The sequence below is a fragment of the Pelodiscus sinensis genome, chromosome 3 (assembly GCF_052426305.1).
Source record: "Pelodiscus sinensis isolate ZL-2025 chromosome 3, ASM5242630v1, whole genome shotgun sequence".
NCBI lineage: Eukaryota > Metazoa > Chordata > Testudines > Trionychidae > Pelodiscus > Pelodiscus sinensis.
In genome coordinates this window covers 108,620,650-108,648,102 of record NC_143054.1, presented here as the reverse complement: position 1 = coordinate 108,648,102, position 27,453 = coordinate 108,620,650, and the positions used below count along the sequence as shown (strand labels likewise).

Genomic DNA, 27,453 nt, shown 5'->3' with positions numbered 1-27,453 from the left:
AGTGCCAGAAAGTCCAGTTTAAACTCTTAGGCATTACTGCCCCATTTTAGGAGAGGACAACTTCCCTTGTCTGTGCATGTTCCATGTCACTGTATTCAGGAATTTTACTTAGGGTCAAAGATAACTATAAGGCCCACTGTTCTCAAGTTTAAAGAAAGAGGCTATTTTTGCTTGTACAGTAAAACCTGTGTTATCCAGCATGCTGGGGGATTAGGGCGTTCTGGTTATGTAAAAATTCCAGTTATGAAGGTCCCATCAACCTAGGAAAAAACAATGGACAATAATAGTAAAACTTGTTTTTAATATTGGTAGTTTTGTAATGTGAGACCAACTGCCTCACATTTCCGTTTTGAGTTAAGGATGACTAGTACTACTAAATTTTTTATTTAGGCCAATCATGGTAAATCAAGCCAGGCCTGTGCCCCTGAAGATGTGACAGTGGGCAATGCTGGTTAAAGTTTTCTGATTAGAGTGATGGATAACAAAGGTTTCACTGTAACTAATATTCCTGCTATTTACAGAATAAGTAAAAAGTTAAACTCTTAGCTTTTTTTCTTCAGGTAATGGCAACCACTTTACTACAGTTTGATTTCCTTCCAGAGTGTTTATATATACACAGTGAGTCTAGTAAATTTAAATGTTAGTTTGCAAAAATTTGTGGAAAAAAAGATGCTTCCTAAACTCAAGATAGTAAATCAGTGTTAGACATATGTTCTTGTTTGAGACACTTTACATAATACCACAAGCTACCCAAAAATTATAGTGAACAAGTCATTTTATAAGTGGCTTAATATATTAAATGTTGAATAAAGTGCTTGAAATATGAAAAATTGCCTTAATACCTTTTTACATATGCAGTAACCACTTTTTAGTAGTAAACATTTGTTTATACAAGGCACAGTCACTGGTAATAGGTCTAAAACCAGGTTGACCAACTTGGTTTTGGATTGTAGGCACATGTGCAGTCTCTTCCTTTTAGTTTTGTCCCATGCTTGAGAGGACTGAAGATTATCACATTCTGTGTTTATGAAGGCCATTTCCTGTTGTAGGTATTGGGAGAGTATTTTAAATAAATTAAAATTCATCACAACCCTTGTAGTAGGAAGCTGCTGTTCTTTGAGAAAGAGGCTATGGGGAAGAAGGGAAACATTTTTGGCTTGAACCTTGAAATGTCCCTTCTTAAACCTAAGTCAGCTGATGATCAATTTTCAGAATAGAAAGCAAGTAACATATTTAAGTTCAAGTACCAAATTTCAGGTCAACTGAAGATTTGTACAAAGATTCAGATGTGAACGTGGTACTGAGTACGTCATTTCTCCAGTAGATTATCTGTCTTCTCTGGAATATCTGGAGAGGGATTTATCACAACCACAGGTGCAGCACGGATATCCTCCATGCGAAGAATTCCTCTGAAAAACACATTACTTTATCTTTAGAACAGGAGTACTTCTGTTTTGAGAATACAAGGTTTTTTGCATGTTATCAACCTTTCATTGTAATTCAACACATGAAATCAGTACAGACTGAGTTTTCGTTAAATGAAGAGGCAGCACCGGTATTGAAGCTTGAGGAAAGCTGCTTTGATACTTAAGCTTTGTTACCCCATGGCTACGTCTAGACTGGCATAATTTTCAGCAAATGCTTTTAACGGAAAAGTTTTCTCTTAAAAGCATTTGCAGAAAAGAGTGTCTAGATTGGCACGGACGCTTTTCCGCAAAAAGCACTTTTTGCGGAAAAGCGTCCGTGCCAATCTAGATGCGCTTTTGTGCAAAAAAGCCCTGATTGCCATTTTCGCCATCGGGGATTTTTTGCGCAAAACAAATCTGAGCTGTCTACACTGGCCATTTTGCACAAAAGGGACTTTTGCCCGAACGGGAGCAGCATAGTATTTCTGCAAGAAGCACTGATTTCTTACAGTAGGAAGTCAGTGTTCTTGCAGAAATTCAAGTGGCCAGTGTAGACAGCTGGCAAGTTTTTCCGCAAAAGCAGCTGCTTTTGTGGAAAAACTTGCCAGTCTAGACACAGCCCTTAAGTTTAAAGTGATGCCACAGCAATGCTTTAATGCAGCAGTGTAGTCACAGCACAGCCTCGGGAGCACATTTACACTGGTGCTGGGTAGAGCTGTAACTTGCTATGTTCAGGTTGTGTATGTGTGTTTTCATACCCGTGTGTGAGCATTAGCACCATTAAATTGGCAGTGTAATCAAACCCTTAGTGACTTTTGGCACATCATCCAAAATATCAGCATACAATTTTGTTCCTACCTCACAAGTATTTAAATTTGATTTCAATACAGTTTCAACAATTATCTGCCAAAAGCTGCTACATTAGGGCTAAGCCTAAGAGCTTGTCAATGATTTAACACGTTTACAAGACAGAGAGCTCTGAAGATTACCTCTTTATAGAAGAGGTCATCTTAAGTCCACTTCAGCTCAGATGTGAGACATTTTAACTTCAAACTCCATCTTAATGTTGGCTTGGCATTTTATTTATAGTATTAAAACCTTGAGGAATGTGTCTTAACTTTGGCAGTAAGCATAAACTCAACAACTTTCCCACTGAGGTAATGCATTGGTTATTCAGGCAGCACAGCTAGCACATCGGGATTCGTGACTGCACTATATTCAGCCAAGATAGAATTCCTGCTTTCCATTGTTGCATCACTACACATGCCTATTCTCTCTCCTTCCCCCTTCCCCCATGAAAAAGGGAGGTAAATTGTCCCCAGAGGGGAAACAAGTGAAGTGGCTTCTGTAAAACAAGGTGTGTAACTGATTTAGTGTTTTTTCAGAGCACATGGTTGACAGTGCAGCCTTGTTAACTCCAGGATGTGTGGCAATGTTGGAACAAACATATTCTAGCCTTGTTTGACTACACTATCAGGGCAGAGCTGTGGATAGTTTGGCTTCTTGTTTGAGATGACTAATGCTGTAGAAAAAAGCCCTACCCCTCACAGGATATCTTCAGAGAGCTGCTGTTATACATGTGAAATAATGCATGATTTTTTTTTTTCAAAAACTACTTAAATCACTGGAAAGCGGACTTTCCATCATTACTGTCTCCATTCATTGACTGGTCTTATGACTACAAATGTTGCTTTTTGGGAGTATGCAAAAATTACTCACTTGTGTTCGAAGGATGGGAAAAGCACTTTTAAGATTCCTAAGACTAGAGCCGCTCCTATGACTCCAGTCCCAATGACCTCCATCAGCTTAAAGATCACAGGAAAAAATTTAAGCCAGAACCCACACAGTTCTTTTCTCAAGTATTCCACCCACTGGCACATCACCTGAAATCAATAAACATGTTAAAAGAAAAAGTTTCTGAAATGTCAAATGCAGCCTAGCTACTGGAGAATCAATACTGGAGGTAATAGCTCTGTTTTAAATGTATAATCAAGAACAAACTGCTTTATAATCACATTTTCTAATTGTCGCCCTGTTCAGGATGATCTGATGTGTAAATCTGAAATAGTTATATAAGAAGCTCCAATATTTTGGGGTAGGGAATTGAGAACCACAGAAGCAGCTGACAGCAAGGCATAATGAAGCTTAGGTGTAGATTACACATGCTGCTTGGGACCAGAATAGCAATTCCCATTGCAGCATGTAGCAGGGAAAGAGTTGCTGGTGGTGCAGCCACAACATTGACTATGAAGAACTTGGACTGTGTGATGGATCATAGAGAAGGCAGAATGTTTGGAAGACAACTCTAATATTTTTTAACTAATACTTGATTTTGTTTCCATTGTGCTCAGTTGGTGCCTGACTGCAACAGTTTCTTTATCTGGGAACATAAATTATTGCAACAGTGCTCCAGTTTTAGAGTTCTGACTAGAATCTTTCCTTTCTGTGTGATTGTTCCTCAGAGGCTATGTCTACACTACAAGGTTTTTGTGCAAAAACCAGCAGAGCATCCACACCTCAAGCACACTTTTGCGCACACAAAAAATACAGTAAATCAACCGGACAAGAGGGCCTTTGCTGGTAGAATTATTCCTCTCCCCATGAGGAATAACTCCTTTTTGTGCTACTGCTCTTGCACAAAAAGACAGATGTGGATGGACAACAATGGTTTCTTGTGCACAAGAAACCTATCAGAAAAAGGACAGGTGCTCTGATGGCCATTCTGTTAACAGCAATCAGAGCTTTCTTGTGCAAAAGCACATCACTTTTGCGATGCACTTTTGAGGTTGACGTGCTTTTGCGCAAGAAGTTTTCCACAAAAAGCTTCTTGCGCAAAAACCCTGCAGTGTAGACAAAGCCTAAGAGTATGTCTACACAGCAAAGAGAAAAATCTACGGCTGGCCCCCGACAGTCCTTTCAACCTCAGACTATGGCGCTGTTTCATTGTTGCATACTTGTCGATAGAAAGCTCACCTACTCTTACGTCAGCAAGAAACCAAGCCGAAAATTAGGAAGAAATTTCTGCTATAGATTGGTTATTCTTCAATTACACGAGAGGTTTCTCGCACTTTCCGTTTGAAGCATTTGGTATTGGCCATTCTCAATAACAGAAGCTCCATCTGGTTCATACAACAGCAATTACAATATTTCTACAAATGAGACAATGTACTCCCCAACAAAATGGAAACTGGAAAAAATTGCAATTTCAGATAAGCAGGGCTGAGAATTGAAACTGCCTTTCCAACACAATCATAATATGTTGCTTTTATCCACATTTTAAAAAAAACCACACTAAAAGATGGCAGCCCAAGTACAAAACTAAGTTACATGCTAGTCTAGAAACTTTTTTAAAAAAAATCTGTCATGGTCTCTAGACAGGCACTGTATGTTTGCTGACCAGTATGTGGGTGGCCTTCATGTTGCAATGCACAACTTAATTTTTTTAGGGGGGAGATGGAGATGCCTGGCTTGGCTTTTCTCAGCCATGGATTCATGTGGAAAATTTTACTTTTCTGCTTGATTCCAAAGGAGGAGAGACTACAAGACTTTATCAGCACTATATTGAACAATACTGAAACTTTATTATTCAGTCTTCCTAACTGCAGTTATTTTCTTCTAGATTTCTCTCACCCATTTCCACTATAAACACACAACTAGCACTTACAATAGTGAATAATATGGCTCTCCCAGTCATTGTGGTGTTTCAGGCCAATTCCACAAGCCAAATACACAGGGCAAGGTTGGAACTTAACTTCATTTACAAGTTTAATTCTTAGCCGAATGGAATGAAGAAAGAGATGTGCTGGCTCGCACACTACCTTCCACTTCCTAATGACTGACTTACCCCACCAACCAAACAATGCAGGTGCTAATTGTTTTTACCAGCCTCTTGTCACTTGAACAAATCTGTTCACTGGTTTTTTTTTCTCTTCTCTTTCCCTTCTCCCCCCCTCCCCTTATTTATTCTTGGATCTGGACTATTTAATACTCCAGTCATCTGAAGTGGGTTTTACCCAAAAAAGCTGATACACCATCTACTGTCATTCATGCTAAAATTCGACACTCTCCGGGGGGGGATTGAACAAAGACCCCCAACTACCTTACCCATTACAAAGATAGCTTCCCCAATTATCACCTCTAATACCATTAGCTCACAGACCTCTACCTTTCCCCACCTCTAATATCATTAACACAGACACTTACCTTCCTTCCCCCCCTCCCCCCCCGCCCTGCATCCCCCTTCTGTTATGAAATGTGATTTGTCCTTTTCATATGTGTTCATTTTTTTTTAATTGTATCCTTTGGTATATATGGTTGTGACTATTTTCTTCCACTGTTTGAGCTGAGGAAGTGGGTCTGGCCCATGAAAGCTCATCATCTAATAAACCATCTTGTTAGTCTTTAAAGTGCTACATAGTCTGGTGTAGCTGAAGCAAAATGCAGGACTAACACGGCTACATTTCTATTACTAATCTACATGTTTTGTTAGTCTTTAAGGTGCTACTAAACTCTAAGTTTTTTTCAGTTACAGACTAACTCAGCTACCCCTCTGAAGCTAATAGACATTAAGTATTTTAAAAAGTTACCTTATAAGATGATGGAGGTTCTGTCCTGAGAGGAGGCTCTGGTAATTTGCCAGGTAACGTCTCTTCATCTACTGTAGTTTCTACTTGCCTGAGGAGGTAGTGGCTCGTTGTTTGCAGTGGGCTTTGAATATCTATTAAAGAGGTTTAGTTTTAGTTTCTCCATTTTACTTACACAACTTTTGCTGGAGCAACATATGATATAACAATGCACACAGGAACCAAAAGTGATGCTGCATTTGTGTGTGCACTGCATTATGACCTAAGGCTATAATGAAGACACCATTTGAAACTTGACACTAATTTGACTTTCACAATAAAGTTTGAGAGAAGCTGAGAGCATTACTAGGTCTATTCAACTGAATTTTGGCTGTTATCTGCTAAAAGATGAGAAATTAAGTTTGTCAAGACCCTACATAATACGTAAGAGAATCTGTTTAACAAACTGAATTCTGGCCCCATTTTCAAAGGAAAATTTAGTAACTCAAACTATTCCCTGTAAAGTAAGTTCTATATAGGAACTTACTTTACAGAACTCAACTCTTGCCTTGAGAGTGCTTCAATAGTAATCTTTATTGTAGGACTAGCTTAGAAATAGCAAATACAACTCAGCTACGAGAACTACAGTGATATTGGATCCCCATCATCTTAAGTGCCATTTCAGAAACATCTCTGAAGGGAAAAACAAGTTTGAAAAGAGAACAAAAGAAACAGCACATAGAATATTCAAGTGCTAAAATAAGGCATAACTAAATATCTGAACAAGAGACTATATCTTGGGCAAATTGTTCACCTCTATACGCCTCAGCCTCCCTCTCAGTGAAATGTGCCTGCTTTTTATCAAATGCTTTGATCAATGCATTAAAAAAGTTAGGTAAATGCTATCAAATTACATACCTTTTCCTGAGAGATTGGGAAGTGTAAATAATAGGTCATGGTCCTTAGGGATGGAATACAGCATGCTTTCTTTCAGTGGAACAGTATGGTTTGAATGTTTAAGTATTCTCAGGCCCTTAATTAATATGTTAATTTCAGTAACCTCCTCTTGCTGAACCTACAAATGAGAGAAATACTAAATTTGTATCTTTGTTTTAAACTGAGTAAGGCAGGCCACTGGTTTAAAAACAAGCACCAATAAAATACCATTTTGGATGCACAATTATTACTAAGAATTTCTTCCTTCTTTCTTAGACATTAGCACAAGTGCATTAATAGTTGGGAAGGTGCCTGTTCTGCAAGGTGTGTTAATGTGATCAGCTTGATTTTCAAAAGTTGTACCTTACTCATCATGACCGTGATTCAGCAAGGTACTTGAGCATCTGCCTCACTTCTAGTATGTGAGTAGTCCCAATAAACAGGATCTTGCACATGCTTTAGTGTACTATTTAACTGAAACCTTCACGATTGGCTTTTCACTAGACACTACTGCTACCCTTTCCCGCATTACCAAGTTTGACATCAAAGGATAAATGCATTTTTTTTAACACACATTTCTGCTCAGAACCAGGCAAATTATTTCTAATATAACCTGCAGCAGTACAAAAAAAGTTCTCCCAATATCATTGTCTTAATTTGTCCTTCCAGTAGCTTTTGCTTATCTACTCTCTTTAAATTAAAGTTACAACATTCAGAGTACGGATTGGCAAACTGATTATGCATATTTTGTAACCATATTTGTAAAAAGGCTGACCTAAAACTAACAATGATCTCATTTTTCCCTCCACAAAAATATTAAGGATGTGAATAGTTAACCAGTTAGCAATTCTTCCCAGTTACAGCTAACCTGCAGGGTGCCTCATGTGCCCACAAGCATGAGCACTCCATCCCAGCTGGTACAGGGGACTGCTCCAACCTGGCCCTGTTTAAGCAGTTAACCAGGTAACCCGTTGACTGATTAAACAGCATTTTACATCATTAAAAATATTAGGTGATGTATTTTTACTTATTCTTTATTTAAAAATTACCACTACAAGCACTGACTTTAAGGAAAAAATGTCACTGTGAAGAGTAATAGAACAGCTGTCCAAAATATCAGGCCAGAAACTGACAAATCCAGTATGTGCCTTAAGTCTAGAATGAAGACTGCAACATGGAAGTTTGTCAACAAAAAGGAATGCAGTAGAATGCAAGCTATTAGTTAGATCCTATCCTTATGCAATACATAGTATTGCATAGCTTCGAATTAAAACTACTGTGTAATATGAATCATCTGTTCACTCAACTGATAATCAATGAGTAAGATTGCCTGCACTGTTGTCTCAGAAAACTAATGACACAAGATGGGTGAGGTAAGATCTTTCATTGGGCCAACTTCTGTTGGTGAGACCCTTTCAAAGCTGAAAAGAATGAGTCTTAAGTAGAAAATGCAGTTTAATATGCTAGTATTAACTCCCTGCTAAGATCTGAAGTATTTTGCACAGAATAATGAGGTCTGAAACAAAACTATACTGTAATTTATGTACAAACCAGTAGAAAACTTGCTTAGGCTAATCTTATAAAAAGTGTAATTTATACTTTCTAAAACATTTGATATAATGAATTAAATTAATAAGCTCGAGTACATTTGTCAAAATTCTGACTCTAATGTCTGTGCGTTCAGTGAAAAACTAAGCCATTTTGATAATTCCTTATTAATAATCACTGCTACACTGTAGTAGTAAATTTAATAGTAAATTCTCACTAATAAACAACTTAGACCATGTATAAGACAAATGTATGCTAAACAGAAACCTAGAAATTCCAACAACTTATATCATTAAGTATGCCCAGTGCGGAACTTCTTGCATATAGAATCAGAGAGGTAGCTGTGTTAGTCTGTATCTATAAAAACAACAAGGAGTCCTGTGGCACTTTAAAGACTGACAGATTTATTTGGGCATAAGCTTTCATGGGTAAAAACTACTTTCTGAATGTACATGGTTTTTATCCAAAAAAGCTTATGCCCAAATAAATCTTTAAAGTGCCACAGGACTCCTTGCTGGGGTGTGTGGTTTTTGTTTTTGTTTTAAAGAGTGAATAGATATCTATATATATCTTCAAGATTGGTGGTCCTAGCTCTTACCGTTTAAGAGGAGTTCATGAACAAACCAATTTTCAGACAGACACATTACTCTCTAAAATAATTCTATTTCCTGAATCCCTATTTCAACTATATTGGAGAAACATCTTTTCAGAGCAAATTAGATTACTTTTTCTTAAGAGTTCATCTCCCATTAGTGTGTGTCTCTAAAATCCTGTCTGTGATTATTTTCATGGCAACTACCAAGGTTTCAGGGATGGGAATAGGGATGTTAAATATCAATTAATTGAGTAGTCAAGTAACCTCATGAATTCTTGTTTGTCAGTCATCTATTCTATAATACCTGGGGGTAGAGCTGGCAGCCAGTAGGCTCCAGCTCCACTCCGGAGGAGCCCCCTGCTGTGTCACACTGCTGCTTCTGTATCAGAGGCAGCAGCATGAGGTACCAGGCAGGAGCTGGTTTGCAAGTGGTGCCAGTTTAAAAATCAGCTCCTCTGATACAAAGGCAGCAGCTCCTGTCCAAGGAGGTATCTGAGCTCCCAGGCCTGACGCAAGCTGGAACTAAGCAGGGCTGGCTGGCTCCTAATACACTTTAAATGCAGAGCTGCAGGCAGAATAGGTCCCAGAACCATCACAAGCCAGGACTGAATGAGGCTGCTGGCCAGCCTGCTAAAAACCGTACTGATGCTGGGGTGGGGAAATACACGTAGTCTATAGCATCAACCTTATAAGCTTTTGCTTATTAATCAATACACTCTTACATGCCTAGATAGAGTATCTCTTAAAATTCACATATAAAATATTGTAAGGAGACAAAATAACTTAGGCCTTGATCCTGCCAGGTGCGAAGCAATTTATCCCCCATTCACAAAAGCACTTCAGCACGGAGAGTTAAAATGTCCATTCTAAATTAGGATGGTAAACAAGTATGGTCAGTGTTACCTCTTTTCCATCAATTTCTGTCACCTCTTCCTGTATGACAATCAAGTGGAAGTTCCACCTGGATCCGAAGGGCCCCTCATGAAACATGATGCGAACGCTGACAATTCCCCAACGCCTCTGACCAAATAGGTTATCAGAGTTTCCAGGTTCAACTGTCAATAGATAATTATGCAGTGAACAAGGTCACAATGAGAAACAGAAGCCACACACAAATCGACTCTCAAGGGTGCACTAAAGTAACTTTGACAAAGACTCCGTACCCAGCAAATAAACCATCACCCTAATATCAAAACACACTAGAGGAGATGTGCACTAGATGTGCAAAGAACAGAGATATTCTAACTCTGCATTGAAGCCTACCCTTCACTTATCCTCCCCTACAACGTTGGTGGCCAACCCACATGTGGCTCTTTACTCATGAAGCCACCCCATGCACCCCTACAAACGGCCTCTGGCTCCCTGTGCTCACCAGTTGCAGGGGAGCTGTCCAGCACAGCAAAATGGTGCAACAAGATGGTGGCAGCAGCCTAATATGGCCAAAAAGCCTAACCCGTGGTTTTTAAAGGGGCAGCATTTTTTTTTTTTTTTGCTCAACAATTCTGGTGCAGCTCTTCGCCTTTTTTTCTGCCGCTGTTTCGGCTTGTTTCGTTTAATGGGTTGGCCACCCCTGCCCTACAATGTTGTATCATTGCTAGCCTTGCTGAGTATTCTAGGGCAGAACAGCCCCATCTGCACTTTCACTGCTGTGCTCTTTAATCCCATTCAAAGCAGATCTAAGACGATACACTGTTGACAAGTCGAGCAGGCCCCTCAACCTGTTTAAATTGATGCGTTCACTGACTGACCTGATTAAATAGCTTTGGGAAATTGAGAGGAAAGGTGTAGCATAGTAAGGCTGTGTGTGCTCATTTTTAAGTTGCAATATCACACCAAGGACTAAAAGATGCAATGATTTGTCTTTCCAAACATGGATTCATCCAGTCCAACTCTCCATTTACACCTCAGTTGTCTTTCCATCTTAGATATCTAGAAAAACACACAGGAATGATGCTGCATCCATTCAACAGCTTAGAAAAAATATCCACGGGAATGCGTGTAACTTTCTATAGGGAGATCAACCCGTGTTCTAACTTTTTATGTCCATGTGCAGAATTAATTGTGATACATCACCTCCATATTGGTGCACATAACCAAATTAATTCTGCACGCAGACAACTTGTGGCAGGGGTGGAGCTGAGAGTGTGGGAGGGGACTCAGGCTTAGGGGAGTAAGGCTCTGGGGTAGGGCTGGGGATGAAGTGTTTGGGGTGCAGAGGGTGCTCCAAGCTGGGACTAAGGGATTTGGAGTGTGAGAATGGGCTCAGGGCAGGAGGCTGGGGCAAGGTTGTGGGGTCTGGGTGGGAGTTAGGGTGCAGTACAGGGTTCAGTTTAAGGGTGTGGAGTCTAGGAAGGATCTAGGTTGGAGGGAGCTCAGGGCTGTGGACTGGGGTGTAGGGCACTTACCTGGGGCAGCTCCTATGTGGTGGCTGGGGGGGGAGAGGAAAGAGGCACTAGGGAAAGTGGGCACAGGATTCTCCACACTGCCAACACTCACCTGCAGGCATTACCCCTCACAGCTCCCATTGGTTGTGATTCCTGGCCAATGGGAACTGTGAGGAAAGATCTTCCCAGCACTTGTGGTAACACAGCTCCAACTGGGAGGAGGGGGAGAAGCAATAGTGTGTGGAGCTGCCTCCCCCACTCCACCAGGAAGGGCTGGCCCAGAACTCAGTGGCTTTACAGACTGCATCCCAAGGTCCTGAACTAAGGGAGCTCCCCTTAGCCCAGATCCCTGAAGCCCCTTTCTTAATCCAGACCTGTTGCTGAGTCTAGAGCGTAATGCCTTTCCCCTGGCTATGGCAGCTCCCTACTGCTGGGGCCAAAGGAAAGACATGCAACTCCGGCCTCAGCAGGAAGCTGCCAGAAGGGAGGGGCCCTCTCCCTCTGCCATGGCAACTCCGTGCTCAACAGTCCTGAGCCTCTGTGCAGGGTTTATTAGGCAGCAGCTTAGAGCAGGGCTACTCAACTTTGGAAGCCCCAGTGGGGTGGGGGGAAAACAATGATACAGCACATGCTGAGGGCTGCAACTTAAGTGTGGTCACATATACATGCAAATATATATGCAAATAGCTTCTTTCACAAGGAATGAATGTAAAGATTAAGGGTACATCTAGACTACATGCTTCTGTCGCCAGAGGCATGTAGATTAGGCTACCTGACACAGTAAAACGAAGCGGCGATTTAAATAATCGCCGCTTCATTTCAATTTACATGGCTGCCGCGCTGAGCTGACAAACAGCTGAGTGTTGAGTAGCCCTGGCTTAGAGGGAACCTTGAGGTCAATCCTCTCCGCCTGAGGATACCTGTTTGGTTCACACCCTTTTCCTTTTCAGGTGGCCACCAAAAGAGCACTCACCAATGCTTTCAGAAGAATGTCCACTACCCTTCCCCCCACTTGGCATATGCTGGGCCCAAAAGCATGGAAGGGATTTGCCAGTCTATTAGGAAATGGGGTATCCTTGGCCCAAACTACATCTCACCCCTCTCTGTTCACACACCACCACTCCTGCCTCCTTATACCTCCCTGCCAACCTCATGCTCTTAAAAAGTCTACCATGAGCACACACTCAGTAGTCCTCCCACTCTCAATCTGCTGTTCTCCTCTTCAAACACCATGTTCCCACCACTAGGGAGCGTGTGTTAGATGTAAAATAGTTTTGTAGAAATGAGGAGTCTAAGTTTGTGTTGATATTTCGATAGGCAGGCAGGCACATGATCTGCAACTGGTCTTGGTTTCCTGTTCAGGCCATTTATGCACCATACAGCTTGTAGGTGGTGGGCGGCACAAGGTGATTGGCCTCATGTCATAATCACCCAATAACACCTTGAACTGTTCATTGCTTTTACAATCAAGCCCCTTAATAGCAAAGATTACTTTTAATTAATTTTTGTTTATGCACCAATGTGTTGTGTTATGAAAATATTGTGGATGGATAAGCAAGTATTAAGATAAATTTCTATAGGTATCTGCTGGCATACCCACAAGCTTGTTGAATGTTGCCTGAATTACAGTGCTGAATATGCAGTGTAGAGCCAGATCCTAAGTGATGCTAAGCACCTGCCATTTCTAGTCCTCCTACCCTAATTGCTAATTCCCCTGAACTCTGATTAAGCTTAATGAGTAGCTGAAGACATTCAGTATTCAACAAGATAGAACCCATTGATCTCAATGGGAGTTACAAGTGCAAAAGAGATGCTGAGCAAGATTTAGCAAAGTTTTTAACACAGAACTAGTCAGTAAGAACTCTAAGGCTTAAGTTTAAAGTGCAGCTGAGGCACGGGTTAGGCTTTTTGGCCATATTAGGCTCCTGCCAGCTGCCACCATCTTGTTGCACCATTTTGCTGTGCTGGACAGCTCCCCTGCAACTGGTGAGCACAGGGAGCCAGAGGCCGTTTGTAGGGGTGCATAGGGGTGAACATGGCAGCATGGTCACTATCATGATGTTAGCTATCGTGTAATCAAGTCACAAACTGCATGAAATCTTAGCAATTACACAACTATTCAAAAGTTCCTGGGGGTGGGGATGACAGCCAGTGCACTCCCGGGGAACCACTTCCCTCCCCATGCAGCTGCCTCTATATCAGAGATAGCAGTGCAAGATGGCAGGCGGGAGCCGGTCTGCAACAGGAGCCAGACAGGCTTGCCACAGACAGAGGCTGCTCCATGAGATGTGAGTCCAGAACCCTGCAGACAAAGGTTGCTTCGCAGCAGCTTCTACCCCCACCCCCACCCCAGAGGGAAAAGAGGGAGGTGCAGGCGGTCTGCAGGAGCCTATACATGCAGAGAGCTGGCTTGAAAGCCAGCTCCCCACATGTATTGACTCCAGCCTACCCCCCTCACCCTTGGTGCTGTTGCCTATCAGAGGTTGCAGGGTGGGGAAAGGGAGGCAGATCCACTGCTCACAGAGAGCCTGCTTTTAAGATAGCTCCTCCCAGGCACCGGCTACCACTCCCCCACCCTCCGCCCCTTGCTGCCTACTCCCCTCACCCTCTGTGCTGCCTCTCAGTAGTATCAGCATGGTGGGGGAAGGGGGGGGGACAGGCAGATCCAGTGCTTATGGGGATCCAACTCCTCCTGGGGCCCAGCTCCTGCTCCCCCCATTGCTGCCTCTGATACAGAGGTAGCAAAGGGGGGGAGAATGCATGTAGTCAACAAGATTAATTGATAAGCCCAGGCTTATCGGTTAATCACATAGTTGTCTACATGATGATGTTCCTAGTGGTCATGGCACCAGCATGAAGTGAGAGCTCTCCCAGTGCTGTAGGTAAACAACCTCCAGGAAGGGTGTTCTGACAGCTAAGCTTGTTTGCACTAGCACTTTTCAGCACTGTAACTTACTGCGCTTGAGTGTGTGTGTTATTTCACACCCTTGAGTGAGAAAGTTACAGCATAGTAAAATGTCAATGTAGACTTCTGTCCAGCATAAGAACTTATATTTAGGGCCTGATTCAGATCTCAGATAAATTCAGTGTAGTTACCCTGCTTTTACAATAGCATAAGAGACATCAACGTTTGGGAGTCCAATAGCACTTTAGATCTTCAAAGCACTTTACAACTGTTATCTAATTAAACCTCCCAACAACCCTGTAGAGATGTTGTAAGTCTTGTGCCAAGGTTATAGAGCTTCAGAGCAGAACACTAGAGATCCTGATTCCTAAGACTCAGATCAAATAATTGTTTTTCACATTGTTTCTGATTACATAGCACATTTGTAAAATTTCAAAAGTATTGTAGTGGGTTGGACAATTAGAAAGAAAATGGATTCAAACATGCTCCCAGAATTAGGCATTATATTAGACAATAACTGCATTATTCTTGCATTTGTCTTGAGTCATTTACCTCTGACTTAAGTGACACTTTGAAATATTTTTAAATCTATACTAAAAATGAAAGATGCTAACGTTGCTATTTGTCTTGTACTGTAAAAATATGAGTGACTGCCTACCCCAGAGAGAGACTGTATTAATATGTCATCTTTTGGATTTTTGAATACAAGGTCGCAGCTTAGAATCAATTTAAAATACCATTAATCCATCCTCAGTAAAGGTCTGATCCCCAAGGGCAGATGATTTCAGAATCCAACTTTCAGACTGCCCATAACTAGCAGTTAAACTGAAACAGTCATGTTCATTTAATTAATTATGCAATACTCTGTGCATATCCAAGTATCAAAACACTTGATTGGCAGTTCTTGCACAAGACTACAATGCTGAACTAGTGGGGAAAACAACAATTCTTCCTCCAATGGTTGTATGTCTGTTCCATTTTGGATGCATGTGCACCTAGTACATCAGAGCTGGAGACTCTTCCCCTGGAATTGCCCTTTGGGACAGCACAACCATTCTCTGCTGCCATGCAATAGTACAAAAGGCAGTTACGCCCCGATCCCCTCAGTTCCTTCTTATAGGACAGATACGGATACAGAGGGGAAGGGACTGAGTCATGGAACAGACATGGGCAACACATCTTGAAGAACATTTACAGAACAGGTTAGTAATTATCCCTTCTTTGAGTAACTGATTGTACATGTCCATTCCCCCTCAAGTGACTCTCAAGCCGTTCAAACTGGAGGTGGGTTTCAGCCTTCACCTGAACAATAACTGAAGGACTGCTAGTCAGAACGTAGCATCATCCCTAGTATGCCGAGAAGTGGTGTAAGAAGTAGAAAAGATGAGTATACTCAAGACCACACTGCAGCCCTACAAATGTCTGACAGACCCGAAAACTAAAAACACTGCAGAAGTTGCTTAAGATCCTGTCAAGTGTGCTATCACCCTGCCTGGCAACACGACGTTGGCCATGTTGTAGCACAAGTGTAAACAGGAGGAAATCTGGAACAAGTTGCGGGGGGAAGGGCCTTCATGTGGTCCGCAATTGCCACCAAACACCTGAGAAGATTATCTAAACGGTCTAGTTCTAAGTAAAAAGCCAACATCCATGGTATGAAATCTAAATGCTTCTCAGTGACAATCCTTACAAAAAAGGGACACCACTGGAACAGTGGGGAAAACAACAGCATCCCCCATTACAGGCAGGACTGTAATAGCTGTGCAACAATGCCTTTCATGTGAGAACCCTGCCACCCCAATGTATACGGAATGATGATATAATGGCAAAATATACTTAAAGCTCCACATGTCAAACCTGTCAAGTTGTTAAATAATGGAATAAACACTGCCTAGCGAGGTTACAGAATCTCTGTCATTGGAGACATTTAACAACAGGTTAGACAAACATTGGGGACTAGACTTGACCTCTCAAGGTCCCTTCCAGTTCTAGGATTCTATAATTATCCTAGTCCTTGTTTCTCCTGCTGACACTCTTTGGATGCGCACCACCCAACACAGGAAAGACAGCCATTATCAAGTGTGGAATTACATTGCTATATTCTCATGATTATGACATGGAAACAAATTTTGTTTCATGTTGATTCTAAATGTATCCTAACTCTGTAAACGTGTTTCCAAATAGTGCTGACCTTCATAGAACACTGCAGCAATGAATTATTTGTTATGTCCTTCTCTAATTACATGGAAGCAGATATCCCAGATAAAGAATTGAGCAGTACTCACATATTAAAGCCTGACACTTAATCCGGGTAACACCTCTCTCCATAGGAAAATCATTTACATATATCTGTCCATAATTGTAGGTGATATTAAAGACAACCTGAAAAATAAAAAACAATTGGCAAAATATTTTCATATATGCAGTCAGATTTTCAGTTTCAGAAATCAATAATGTAAAGAACAGATTCACTATTGTATAAAATACTAAAGAAATAAATCAACAGAAACACTGAATATTTGACTGATTCATGTGGTCAAATTTGGACAGACCTCAAATGCATGCATGAACCATATCCTCAAGTTTGTTAATGTGTGGCTTTCACTTCCACAGGTAAAGTTTGGCTCATAACCTCCCAATATACTGAGTAAACAAAAACAAACCTGTACTTCTTGAGATTCCTCACTGTTTTTTGGCACAGTAACATTAACTCTGATGTTCTCCTGAGGGGGGGGGGAAAGAAAGTAAGGAGACAATAAATTAAGTCCTGTAAAATGGAACTGTCCTGCAGTGCAAGAGACATTGAATCTATGAACTATTTCCACATATGTTTTTAAGGATAAATGGCATGTAGTACAAGTGAGCACATTCCCCACACTCACTGTCTGGCAAAGGACAGCAAGAGGAATATGCTTACTTGTACCACATATCAATTTTTAAAGAGCGATAATTGCAAAAGAATGATCACCACTCACTGCTAAGTGAAAAAGTGATTTTTTTAAAAATTTACATCTAGAAAACTTTACCATGTTTTTCACATATCAACATGCTTGAATGGAGTCAATTATAGCAGAGGAAGATAGTAGAGAATTATTATAGAAGAATTTCTCCATCTGTGCGTCATGACCCAAAATGCATCAAAAAGTGTTGTATAGAAGACAAGGCTAGGGTAGGAGTTTTCCATCTAGGGTGAGACAGTTGCAAAGCCCCCTCCACACTCACCCTGCTGAGGTGGCTCCAGTCCTGTGGGGATGTCTGGGCTCAGTTCCTTATTTTGTGCATTGTGACTTGTTGGTGGGAGCCATGGCAGTGCTCGGGTTTGGACGAGCCACCCCTCTGTCATGATGACAGGGAGCTGACAGGGCCAAATTTGAGCGAGTGGCACTGTAATCCCACAAGCCCACTGGCAACACCACTCAGACCAAAAAAGGCTGGCGAACCCTCCGTCACAGGGCCCGAGCCAAACCTGAGCATCGTTGCAACCCTAAAGGTCATAATCCCTGGAGCAGGGAGATAACTGAGCCAGCCCCCCAGGACAGGAGCCACACTGTGATATGCATGGTGTACATATTGAGTACTTATTACATTAATATGTATAGTATTGGAAGTGAGAAGTATTTAGTTGGCAGATGTTTTTGTGCTAGAGCTATTTACTGGTTTGCAATAGTACCTGGATACGTTACAGCAAAGCTTTTAGAACAGGAGTTCTCAAACTTTGGGCCGCAGCTCATCAAGGAACGCCACTAGCGGGCACCAAGACACTTTGTTTACCTGAGCATCTGCAGGCATGGCTGCTCGCAGCTCCCAGTGGTCATGGTTTTCTGTTTCCCAGTCAACAGAAGCTGCAGGAAATGGTGGTTGGAAATGGCAAACCATGGACACTATGAGCTGCATGTGTCCATACCTGCAGACTCTCAGGGAAACAGAATCTTGCAGCCCACCAGCAATTTTTCCTGATGAGCTGCTATCCAAAGTTTGAAAACCCCTGATCTACGGAGAGCTTGCATTACTGAATCTCCAATATATTTATTATTATTCTAAGTAGTATAGTATTAGCCTAATTAAAACTAAGTTATTTTTGTCAAATAAATGACATCATGCTACTGTGCATTAGCTTTGGTTTTCTTTTTGCATGCTTACTTCTTACTTTGCAAAATTTATGAATTCACAATGGTGTCCCAGTCACTAGGATGAATTTCTAAGGTTGTTTGGGTAACACCACTCATTCTCTCCTTTTCCTTACTTCTGCTTTTTCACTACTAAATCATTATATACTATATTATGATTTTACCGAGCATTGTAAAATCAAAAACTTAATTCCAAAACATCAGATCATTACATCATGCTGCACTCAATTAATAAAATATGCACAGAAAGATATGAAATTGTACAATTCTCTAAGTTCAGAACACACATCAAATTATCACTACAAGATACTTGCAAATACTATTTCTTTTATTGGTTTAAATAAGTCATTAATATGCCTTATCTCCTCCTCTGAAGTATAACAGTACATGATGCCTGAAGCATACATTAATACTGTGTACATGATCTACATAGTGGAGAATATCTGAACCACTCACCAATGCAAAATTATTTTTCTGTCTTGAAAAAGTTTCTTTTGTTTTTACTATTCTACAATATAGATATAATCAGCAGGAAAAATAATGGTATGCACAGTAAGTATATGTGCCACATTTCTGACAGTTGAGTAGGCCACTTAAAAAAAATCAACAGGCAAAAAATCATATCCAAAAACTAGAAAAATCCATTTAGATAAACCCAGTTACTGCTGATGTAAATTAGAACAATCATAAACTTGTAGGATCCAACCCACTGTGCTTTCAGCCATCTCCTTTACACTTCATGTATTCTTCTCATCAGAACCATATTATTAAAAAAACGGACACAAACACAACCTTGACTTAATCTAACTCTTGACCTAGCATTAAGAACTGTATTGTATTACTTTTTCATTCAAGTCTGACACAGCAGAGATTAATAACTTTGTCTTCCAATTTCCTAGCTGCTTTTGCTTTGTCAAGAAACTGAGGGACCTGAAGGATGTTTATTTCAGACAGCTGTGATCTTCCCTGCTTTAAGCTTCCAATACAGTTAGAGCCAATCTTTGAAAGAAGAATTTAACAAAAGATAACTCTGAAATATCTCTTCAACCTCTATAGAATGATGCAGAATGATTCACTCAAATTATAAGGAAAAACCTGTGCTACTGTCCAAAAATAATTACGAAAAGGAGGAAAAGTCCATGTTGCATAAGTGCTTGTTTGGGAAATGACAGGCACTGAGCAACAAGTGACAAATATTGAAATATGAGAACTAAAGCGGAGCATTTCAAACCTACAAATGATTCATACTCAAGTTGTGTTAGAATGTCAAGTTTTACAATCCTTCCATGTTGTACTTTCCCATAGCAACTTTTTAATATTAATAACATATGTTCTTAACCTACACTAAAGGGGAACTTTACCACTATGTTTAAAAAGTCAAGCAATTAGTGGTATTCTGTCCACATATGGTCTACAGTTACAGAATGTACATACAGTCCAGATCTAGCTAAAAGTGATAGTGACTTTGAGCTGGGAAACACTCACAAGTCTGCAGATTCAAAACTATTCGAAATATCTAGATCCAAGGACAAGGGGAGAACTCATGCTTTTCTGATTCTTGGGACCTTCAATTTCAAATCTGCAGGGACAGGCAGCTAATAGTGACAAGTCCATATCTAATCAAGAGTAATTCTGCTCAGCAATGAAGGGTTTGTTCCTTCTACATCTTTATACATGCTTTAGAAACGTATTAGTCAAAGAAGCATTTGTTCCTATTCAATCATTTGTTTCTCTTCCCTCCCACTTCAATCTTCACAGGAGTCCTTCAAACAATTATCAACTATTGTAAGGAACATTCCCAACACAGAGTAACTTTTCGACACTAAAGAACAATTGAAACTCAGTTATTTTTGCCTCACTTGTTTCTGGGCCAGTGTAGATACATCTCAATGGCATAGAAAGAGAGTTGTCAATGCTGACAGCTGTTATATCTTCTACAGACTAAAAGCTCCATAACGCCCCAATCTTACCACTAGTATTTGCAACATCAGGGCCATAGTTTCCCTTCTGAAAGTGCCCAACTAGCAAACTAAGGCTTTGTCAACACTGGGAAGGTTTGGCAACAAAAATGCTGTCGATGTGCGAAAGTTGCCAAAAGTGAAAACCAGTCTAACCGTTTTTTCTGCCTCCCTCTGTGGGCATTTCCTGGCCACCTTCAACACTGGGAAGGTTGACAGAGCAAAGCACTGTGGGTAAATGTCCCAAAGTGCAATATTGTGGGAAGGCAGAACTGATACCTACACTTCTTGGGATTCCCTTATAGCTCTGAAAGCTCTCCTCTCTCTGCTAAGAAATGTCAAAGCAGCACAGCAGTCTCCCAAGCCCTCCCCCTACAGCATTTTTGGTGGCAAAATGTACCAGTGAGGATAAGGCCTTTTAGCAACAAAACAGAGAGAGGGTTTACACTGCAATGGGAGTTTTATGAGGAAAAACACCCAGTTTTGGAGACAAAAAACTTTCACCTTTGGGACTTTTGTATTTTCCCCTTCCTTATCTTTGACAAAGAGCCAGTGTGGACTCTGTTGTTTGTTTTGTTGAGAACTGGCTTCCACCAGCATCCCATAATGCCTACCCTGGTGGCGGTGCTCAGTGTTTTCCAATCTTTGCTCCCCGGCAAGCATGGGCTCCTCCCCTTTCAAAGCTCTGGGAAGTACCTGACAGCTGAGTGAGCTGCTCCACTGGGGAACAAACAAAGAACAAATCATTGGAATGCTCCTGTTCTGCCCTACTAGGAATGTAGCAGCAGGCAGACTGCTGCTGCAGTGGGAGGGCTGGAGAGACTGCTGCACTGCTTTGACATTCCTCACTACAGAGATCTCACAGGGCTATGAGGGAATCTCAAGAAGTGCAGGGATCAGCTCTGCCTTTCCACAACAGTGCACTATGGGATGCTTACCCACAATGCTTTGCTCTCTGTCCACAGGATGCAGCCATGAAATGTCTACAATGGGCAGCAGAAAAACTGGTTTGACCAGTTTTCACTTTTGCATGTTGACAATACTTTTGTTTCCAAACCTTCCCAGCGTTGACATAGCCTAAGGCAGTGGTGCTCAACCTTCTTTAATTTGCAACTCCCAGGGCCGGGAAAATTTTTGTTGAGGGGAAAAAAAAGTGCCAGGAACATTTTGTTGCAGCCCCTTTAATTTAAAGCACCAGTCTGCTCCCCTGCCACTCCCCCCGCACGTCGCGCGCCAAGCCGGGAGAACAAAATAGCAGCCGGCCAGCAACTCCCTTGGTGGTCGCGACCGTTGGCCTAAGGCTCTGAAGAAAAGCAGACACCAGGAAGTAAACTCAGGTTTTCTACCACATAGTACAGAATGTATCACTAATAGGATTGCTTCTAGATTTTTTTAAGTACACGCATGCGCGCACACACACACACAGTTATCTTGAGAGCTTTATAACAAAGTTCATGTTATCAGTAGGGTTATACAACAGACCAATTGATTAACACACAACAAACATTTCCCATTTGGTATTTCTGTGCACTTCCCAGCATCATATTCCAACTACAGGCAGTCCCCGGGTTACATGGATCCGACTTACATCAGATCCCTACTTACAAACGGGGTGAGGCAACCCCACACTAGCTGCTTCCCCCCAGCAGACCAGGGAGACACGAAGCTAGCACCTCCCCCAGCAGACCAGGGAGACGCGGAGCGGCTTTTCTCAGCAGACACCTCAGCTTGAGAATAAAGGACTGAGGGAAGTGAGGTGTGGGAGAATAAAACTGAGCTCTGGAGAAATGTTTGGCTAGAGTTTCCCCTACAATATGTACCAGTTCCGACTTACATACAAATTCAACTTAAGAACAAACCTACAGTCCCTATCTTGTACGTAACCCGGGGACTGCCTGTACTGTAATTAGAGATTGCTTTATTCACAGTTTCAGTAACAATACTAGAACAAGATGTTGGGTTGGTTTATCATTTCTTTTGGGGGGTGTTAATTCTGGAGGTCATAGTTCACAAGTCTCATGAAGTATCCCCCAATTCCAAAAATAGTAACTTTTAAATGGTACCAAAATAAACCATTAACTCACAAAAAAGATTTACTTCATAGTCAATCTTATGAATATATTTCAGAACAAACGCCCACCCCTCAATTTACTCTATATACCACAACATTTTCTTGGCTCATGCTGTAGCATGGAAATCACCAAAAGCAAGATTTGGGCTGATAGTGTGGGAGAAAAATCAAATAACTCCAATTGTGTCTAAGGGGAGACTGTGCAGAAATCATAACTTTCTAAAAGAAAACTGCTGTAAGGGTTAAAAAGTTTTCCAGGCCTCTCTCCCTGTAACAGAGAGAAATCAAATTAGCTCTAATCAAAGACCCTTACAAATGACTATCTCAAATTCATGGATACTCCTAGTCTGTCACAATTTGTCATGTAAACCCTTATCTTTGTCACAGTTTGCCTTGTAGACTCCTCCACTCAAGTTCTCATGTGGCTTTGTGTACTGTAAAAACTTACTTCTAGCACTCCTGGGGTGAACAGAAGTCTCAAAGTACTTCTGCTGAGACTCTGATATGTTAAAGAAGAACAATCCACAACTGAGCTGTCTAAGCATTCTGTATAAAGGATACCTGAATCTGTCTGTCAGGGCTGCTGCTTCACTCTTGGAAGTGACAGCCTGCATGCATGCATCATAAAGTTTTCTCTTCTAAGTTTCTCTCCTGCCTCACTGATTTGACCTCCGGCCTCGGACCCTTCTGGGGTCTCTGTACCCCAGGGGAGCGAGATTTCCCCCTCAATTGCATCATATCGACAGCAGAGAGCTGTCAAGATGTCAGTGTCCATGAGTTAAGAATACCAAGAAAATACAGCACACATCTGTCCAATCCTTAATTTTTAATACCTTTATTTTCTCTTCTCCCCCAACAAGTTTTTTCTTTAAATGATTAGTTTGCATAAATGCTCAATATGCAGTATTCCACTCCATAGAAAAGTTAAGAGTCAAAACAAAGAAGAGTTGCATTCATGGCCAATTCATTTTGGGGCAGTCTGATAACTTGGAAGTCTCAGAGAGGTAGCCATGTAAATCTGTAACTGACAAAAAAATTTAAAACGGTCCTGCAGCACCTTAGGGTTCATCTACACAGCACCCTAAACTCAAAATAAGATACTTACTAGCTTATTTTGAAATTAGGCACGTCTTCACATTGCCAAATTTTGAAACAACACACTATTTCGAGGCATGATGGTTACAGGGATGCCGAAATAGCATGCCCATTATTTTGAAAAATATTTTGAAATAACGGGTGGCTTGTTAAGACACCTCTGGTATCCTCAAATAGCTGCACTGGGTAGAGTACCCTCAGGGTGCATCTCCACAACAGGGCTTACCTTGAAATAAGCTACGCAAATTGAGCTATGTCAATTGCATAGCTTATTTCGAAATTGGGAGCATCTACATAGCACTTATTTTGAAACAAAGCACTCTTCCTTTGACTTCCCTTACTTTTTGTACAATGAAGGTTACAGGACACAGAGTAAGAAGTCCTCCAGCTTGACAGTATTTCGACATTATTTCGAAATAACTACCTGCTGTGTAGATGCTGACTAAGTTATTTCACAATAACACTAATTATTTTGAAATAATGGTATAGCCCTTAGAGACTAACACAAAATACAGTACCCTAAACTTTCCTGGGCACAATGCTCTTCTTCAGCTGTATGAAGCAAGGGGGTCCAGAGATACCAATAAATAGCTTGGAAGCAACCAAGTATGTACATTTTCATCTGTTTTAATAAAGCGCCCTAAGGAAACCCCGACCAGCAATGTCAAGTTTCCCAGCAAACGACTGACAAAAATCTGATTCTAGCCACGTACGCTCATCTTCCCTCCCCTCACTGCGCGCACACACGCAGCACACAGCTGCTGCCCCTCACCCCGCTGCGTGCCCTGTGCCCCACTGCCCCGAGCCGCACCAACCCTGCTTTCCGCACAGCAACCCGCCGCAAGCCCAGCACCTGCGGCAGCGCCCCCGCGGCGGTACCTGGCTGCGGAACTGTGCGGGGCCGGCGACCGGCTGCGGGGCCGCCGGGCCGAGGAGGAGCAGGAGCAGCAGCAGCAGCAGGAGCCCACCAGGTCCCGGCGCAGCCTCCATCTTGGGCCCCGGGAATTCAAAGCAAGCAGCGAAGCATCCCCGCGGGGCGGGCGCGGCGCGTTGCACCAGGCGGCTGGCGGCGCGGCTCGGGGGGGGCCGAAGCGGGCGGCCTGGGGTGCGACTGGAGCGAGACGCGGGAGGGCGGATTTGCGGCTCCCGGGCAGACGCACGGACGGGAGAGGCAATAAGGCGGATTGGCTCCTTCCGGCCCTTGCGCCACACTTCTCCCCCCGCCCCCTGCAGTCCGGGAAAAGTCCCTTCCCCGGCTCCTCCTCTACCAGGACAGCCTGCCGGGAGGCGCCCAGCCACTCCCCTGCGGGAAAGAGAGGAAGCCACCCGTTTTGCGTGGGGCAGGGGTGCTCTCCTCGCTCAGCTTTTTAGCTCTGCTCCCAACCGCGGGAAGGCTGCAGAGCCACGAAGTGGGATAGCCACATGCCGGCCGGTCTTCGTGCTCGCCCATCTGCCCGCGCTGAATGGGATCCCAAAGCGCAGGATTGCCCGTCCGCGCTGACAGTAACGCTGAGTATGTTGGGGGTTGGCTGTCTTTCGAGGAAAACTGTGCAAAGGTTCATAAACATTCACTCATCAAAACACTGTATGAAGAGCAGTTAAGGTTGCCAAGAGCAAGAAATAATAATGGAAAACTCAAAACCACAGAACCCAGAATATAAGGTTCTGTACCTACAGCCTTCTTACCTATGCACTGACTATCTATTCCCCTAGCAAATCAACCTTATTCAATCCGTCACCAAGGTCACTGCCAGACAACCTCTTACCCTCTGCTTTAAAAAAAAAAAGGATTAATCTTTGTTTCCCATTGTTTATCATTTTCAACCCTTAAGAAACTTCACTACTGAAGCTATGATGTTCTGAGTATGGACTTTGTAAATAAATCATACTTAAAACGTACTAACAGCAAGATAATTATTTATAACACTAAATGAATCTACAACCATGTAGCAAAAGAAGGATCCCCTTTAGACTTGTATTTTCAGCAGAACCTAAGGGATTCAGCCACTCAACTTCTCTTGAAATTAAATGGGAATTGGGTGTCTAATTCCCTCCGCCTGCTCTGAAAAATCCCAGTTTTGATGGTTCCTGCAAGGGCTTATCTAACTGTTGACTTCCTTTTGCTCTCTCCTCCCTTCCACTATCTCTTACCCCATAAAATCATTCTCTTCTCACCTCCTTTTGATCTTTTCTTCTTCACTCTCTCTCTCACTTTTCCTCATTCAACATTACACTGAATATATATGACACTTTTTGATGAACCCAGGACTGAGAATAACCCTGTTACCCCAGGTCTCCAATGAGAGTGAGTCTTTTTTGTGGTACAGAAGACAGGCTATCATATCAGTCTCCTGACACCACCATACTTTCAGCCACTCAGGCACTTTGCCCTGACTCAGTCACAGTCCCCCACTCTTTATAAAAATTGGTATATGACTATGCATAACTTGAAGACGCTTTGGGCAAAATGCATCATGTAACATTTTAAATGTTATGATCTGTTGAGTATGTATGGTCTATTTCTGTGCATGTATTACTCTTGTATGTGAAATTAGGAATATTAAATATGAATCTGTTTGTACATTCTAAATGTGCTAATGTGGGCCATTAGTGATACTCCAGAAACATAATGGTTCAGTGTTCAAACCAACAATCTGTGTGAATGGCTTTGTTTTTCCTGCAAGCCCAAATTGTGGTTGGTCATGCCAGGAATGTAACCAGACCATCTGATGCTGGAACCCATTTAGGATCTTGTGCTTTTCCATTCAAGGTGAGAAAAGTCTGAACAGAACACAAAGAATTCCCACTTTGGGCAAAGGTGGGAAACCAAACAAGAGGTTTACTTTTATACAGAGTAAGATGTCCCTTTTGATGGTTGTGTTCGTGGCTGCTGTCAAGGCCCTATAGCTCAGCTGGTACAGCATCTGTGTTGCTCTGCTCAGGAGCTGTTACCGCCAACTCTCTGTCTTCACTGGGGGAGACCAGAGCTTCTGGCCCAGCAGGACACCCCAGAGAGCAGGCAGGTGGTCTCAGTGGCATGATCAGCACACCAGGTGACAGTCACAAGGGGACCTTTGTGAGTGAACCCATTACACTTGCCTTGTAGGCTAGCCATAGGTGCACCCTCAAACCCCCATAAATCATTCCACCATGATATCCAGCGCCTAACCTGGTTACTTACAGAAATTCCAGATGCTCTGCACTCAAATGTGTAGTTTTATTTCCATGTATCAGTTTTACTTTAAGCCACCACTCCCATAAAACCACACAGCACTTACTATTAATAAACCTGATTTTTTGTTTTAAGTAAATATACAAAGATTTAACTAAAAATAAGACAAAATAATGGAAAGAAGTGGTTACAATACAAAACATAATTTGTGAAAGTAGGTCTACACTTACTAGTTACCTTTCCTTCAAAAAAAAAAGCCCCAACCCCCCCCCCCCAAAAAAAACCCAGTCTCCTGCAAAGTTGGCGTGCTTCCTACTAATCAGAACCCGCTTCCTCCAAGAGTTTTCCTCAGCGAATGGATCCAGGGTGTTTCTCTTTCCTCTGTGGTATACTGAAAAAAACTTTTGTTTCTATTCACTGCCACGGAAAGCTTACTAAAGGTGCCTCTGCTCATTTTCTGAGAAGACCCTGTGTACTTCAATCTAGCCCCATAGACTACAAATCCCATGAGCCCTGGGGGAAAACAGGAAGGAGGGTCTTTCGTTTTGGAGATCTGGAGTCTCTCCACTTGTGTGGAGGAAGACTCAGCGGACTCTTCCCTCTGTTTTTGGAGCAGAAAGGGAGCCAGGCTGCTGTGGAGGAGTTTGATCCAGTTCAGGAGCTGTTATGTTGCAGTTACAGACTGGGACAGCGA

General features: G+C 42.1%; 1 protein-coding gene across 1 annotated transcript; it reads right to left on the bottom strand.

Annotated features, from left to right (window-relative positions):
- Window positions 1-259: 259 nt before the first annotated feature.
- GINM1 (glycosylated integral membrane protein 1) lies at window positions 260-24,909 on the bottom strand. Its single transcript, XM_075924414.2, has 8 exons — window positions 24,467-24,909; window positions 17,000-17,059; window positions 16,622-16,718; window positions 9,951-10,102; window positions 6,887-7,043; window positions 5,993-6,123; window positions 3,126-3,289; window positions 260-1,409 (listed from the first exon to the last, which is right to left on the bottom strand). Exons 1-8 carry the CDS (start codon window positions 24,575-24,577, stop codon window positions 1,310-1,312), a joined length of 972 nt encoding a protein of 323 aa, XP_075780529.2. The 5' UTR covers window positions 24,578-24,909; the 3' UTR covers window positions 260-1,309.
- Window positions 24,910-27,453: the final 2,544 nt, after the last annotated feature.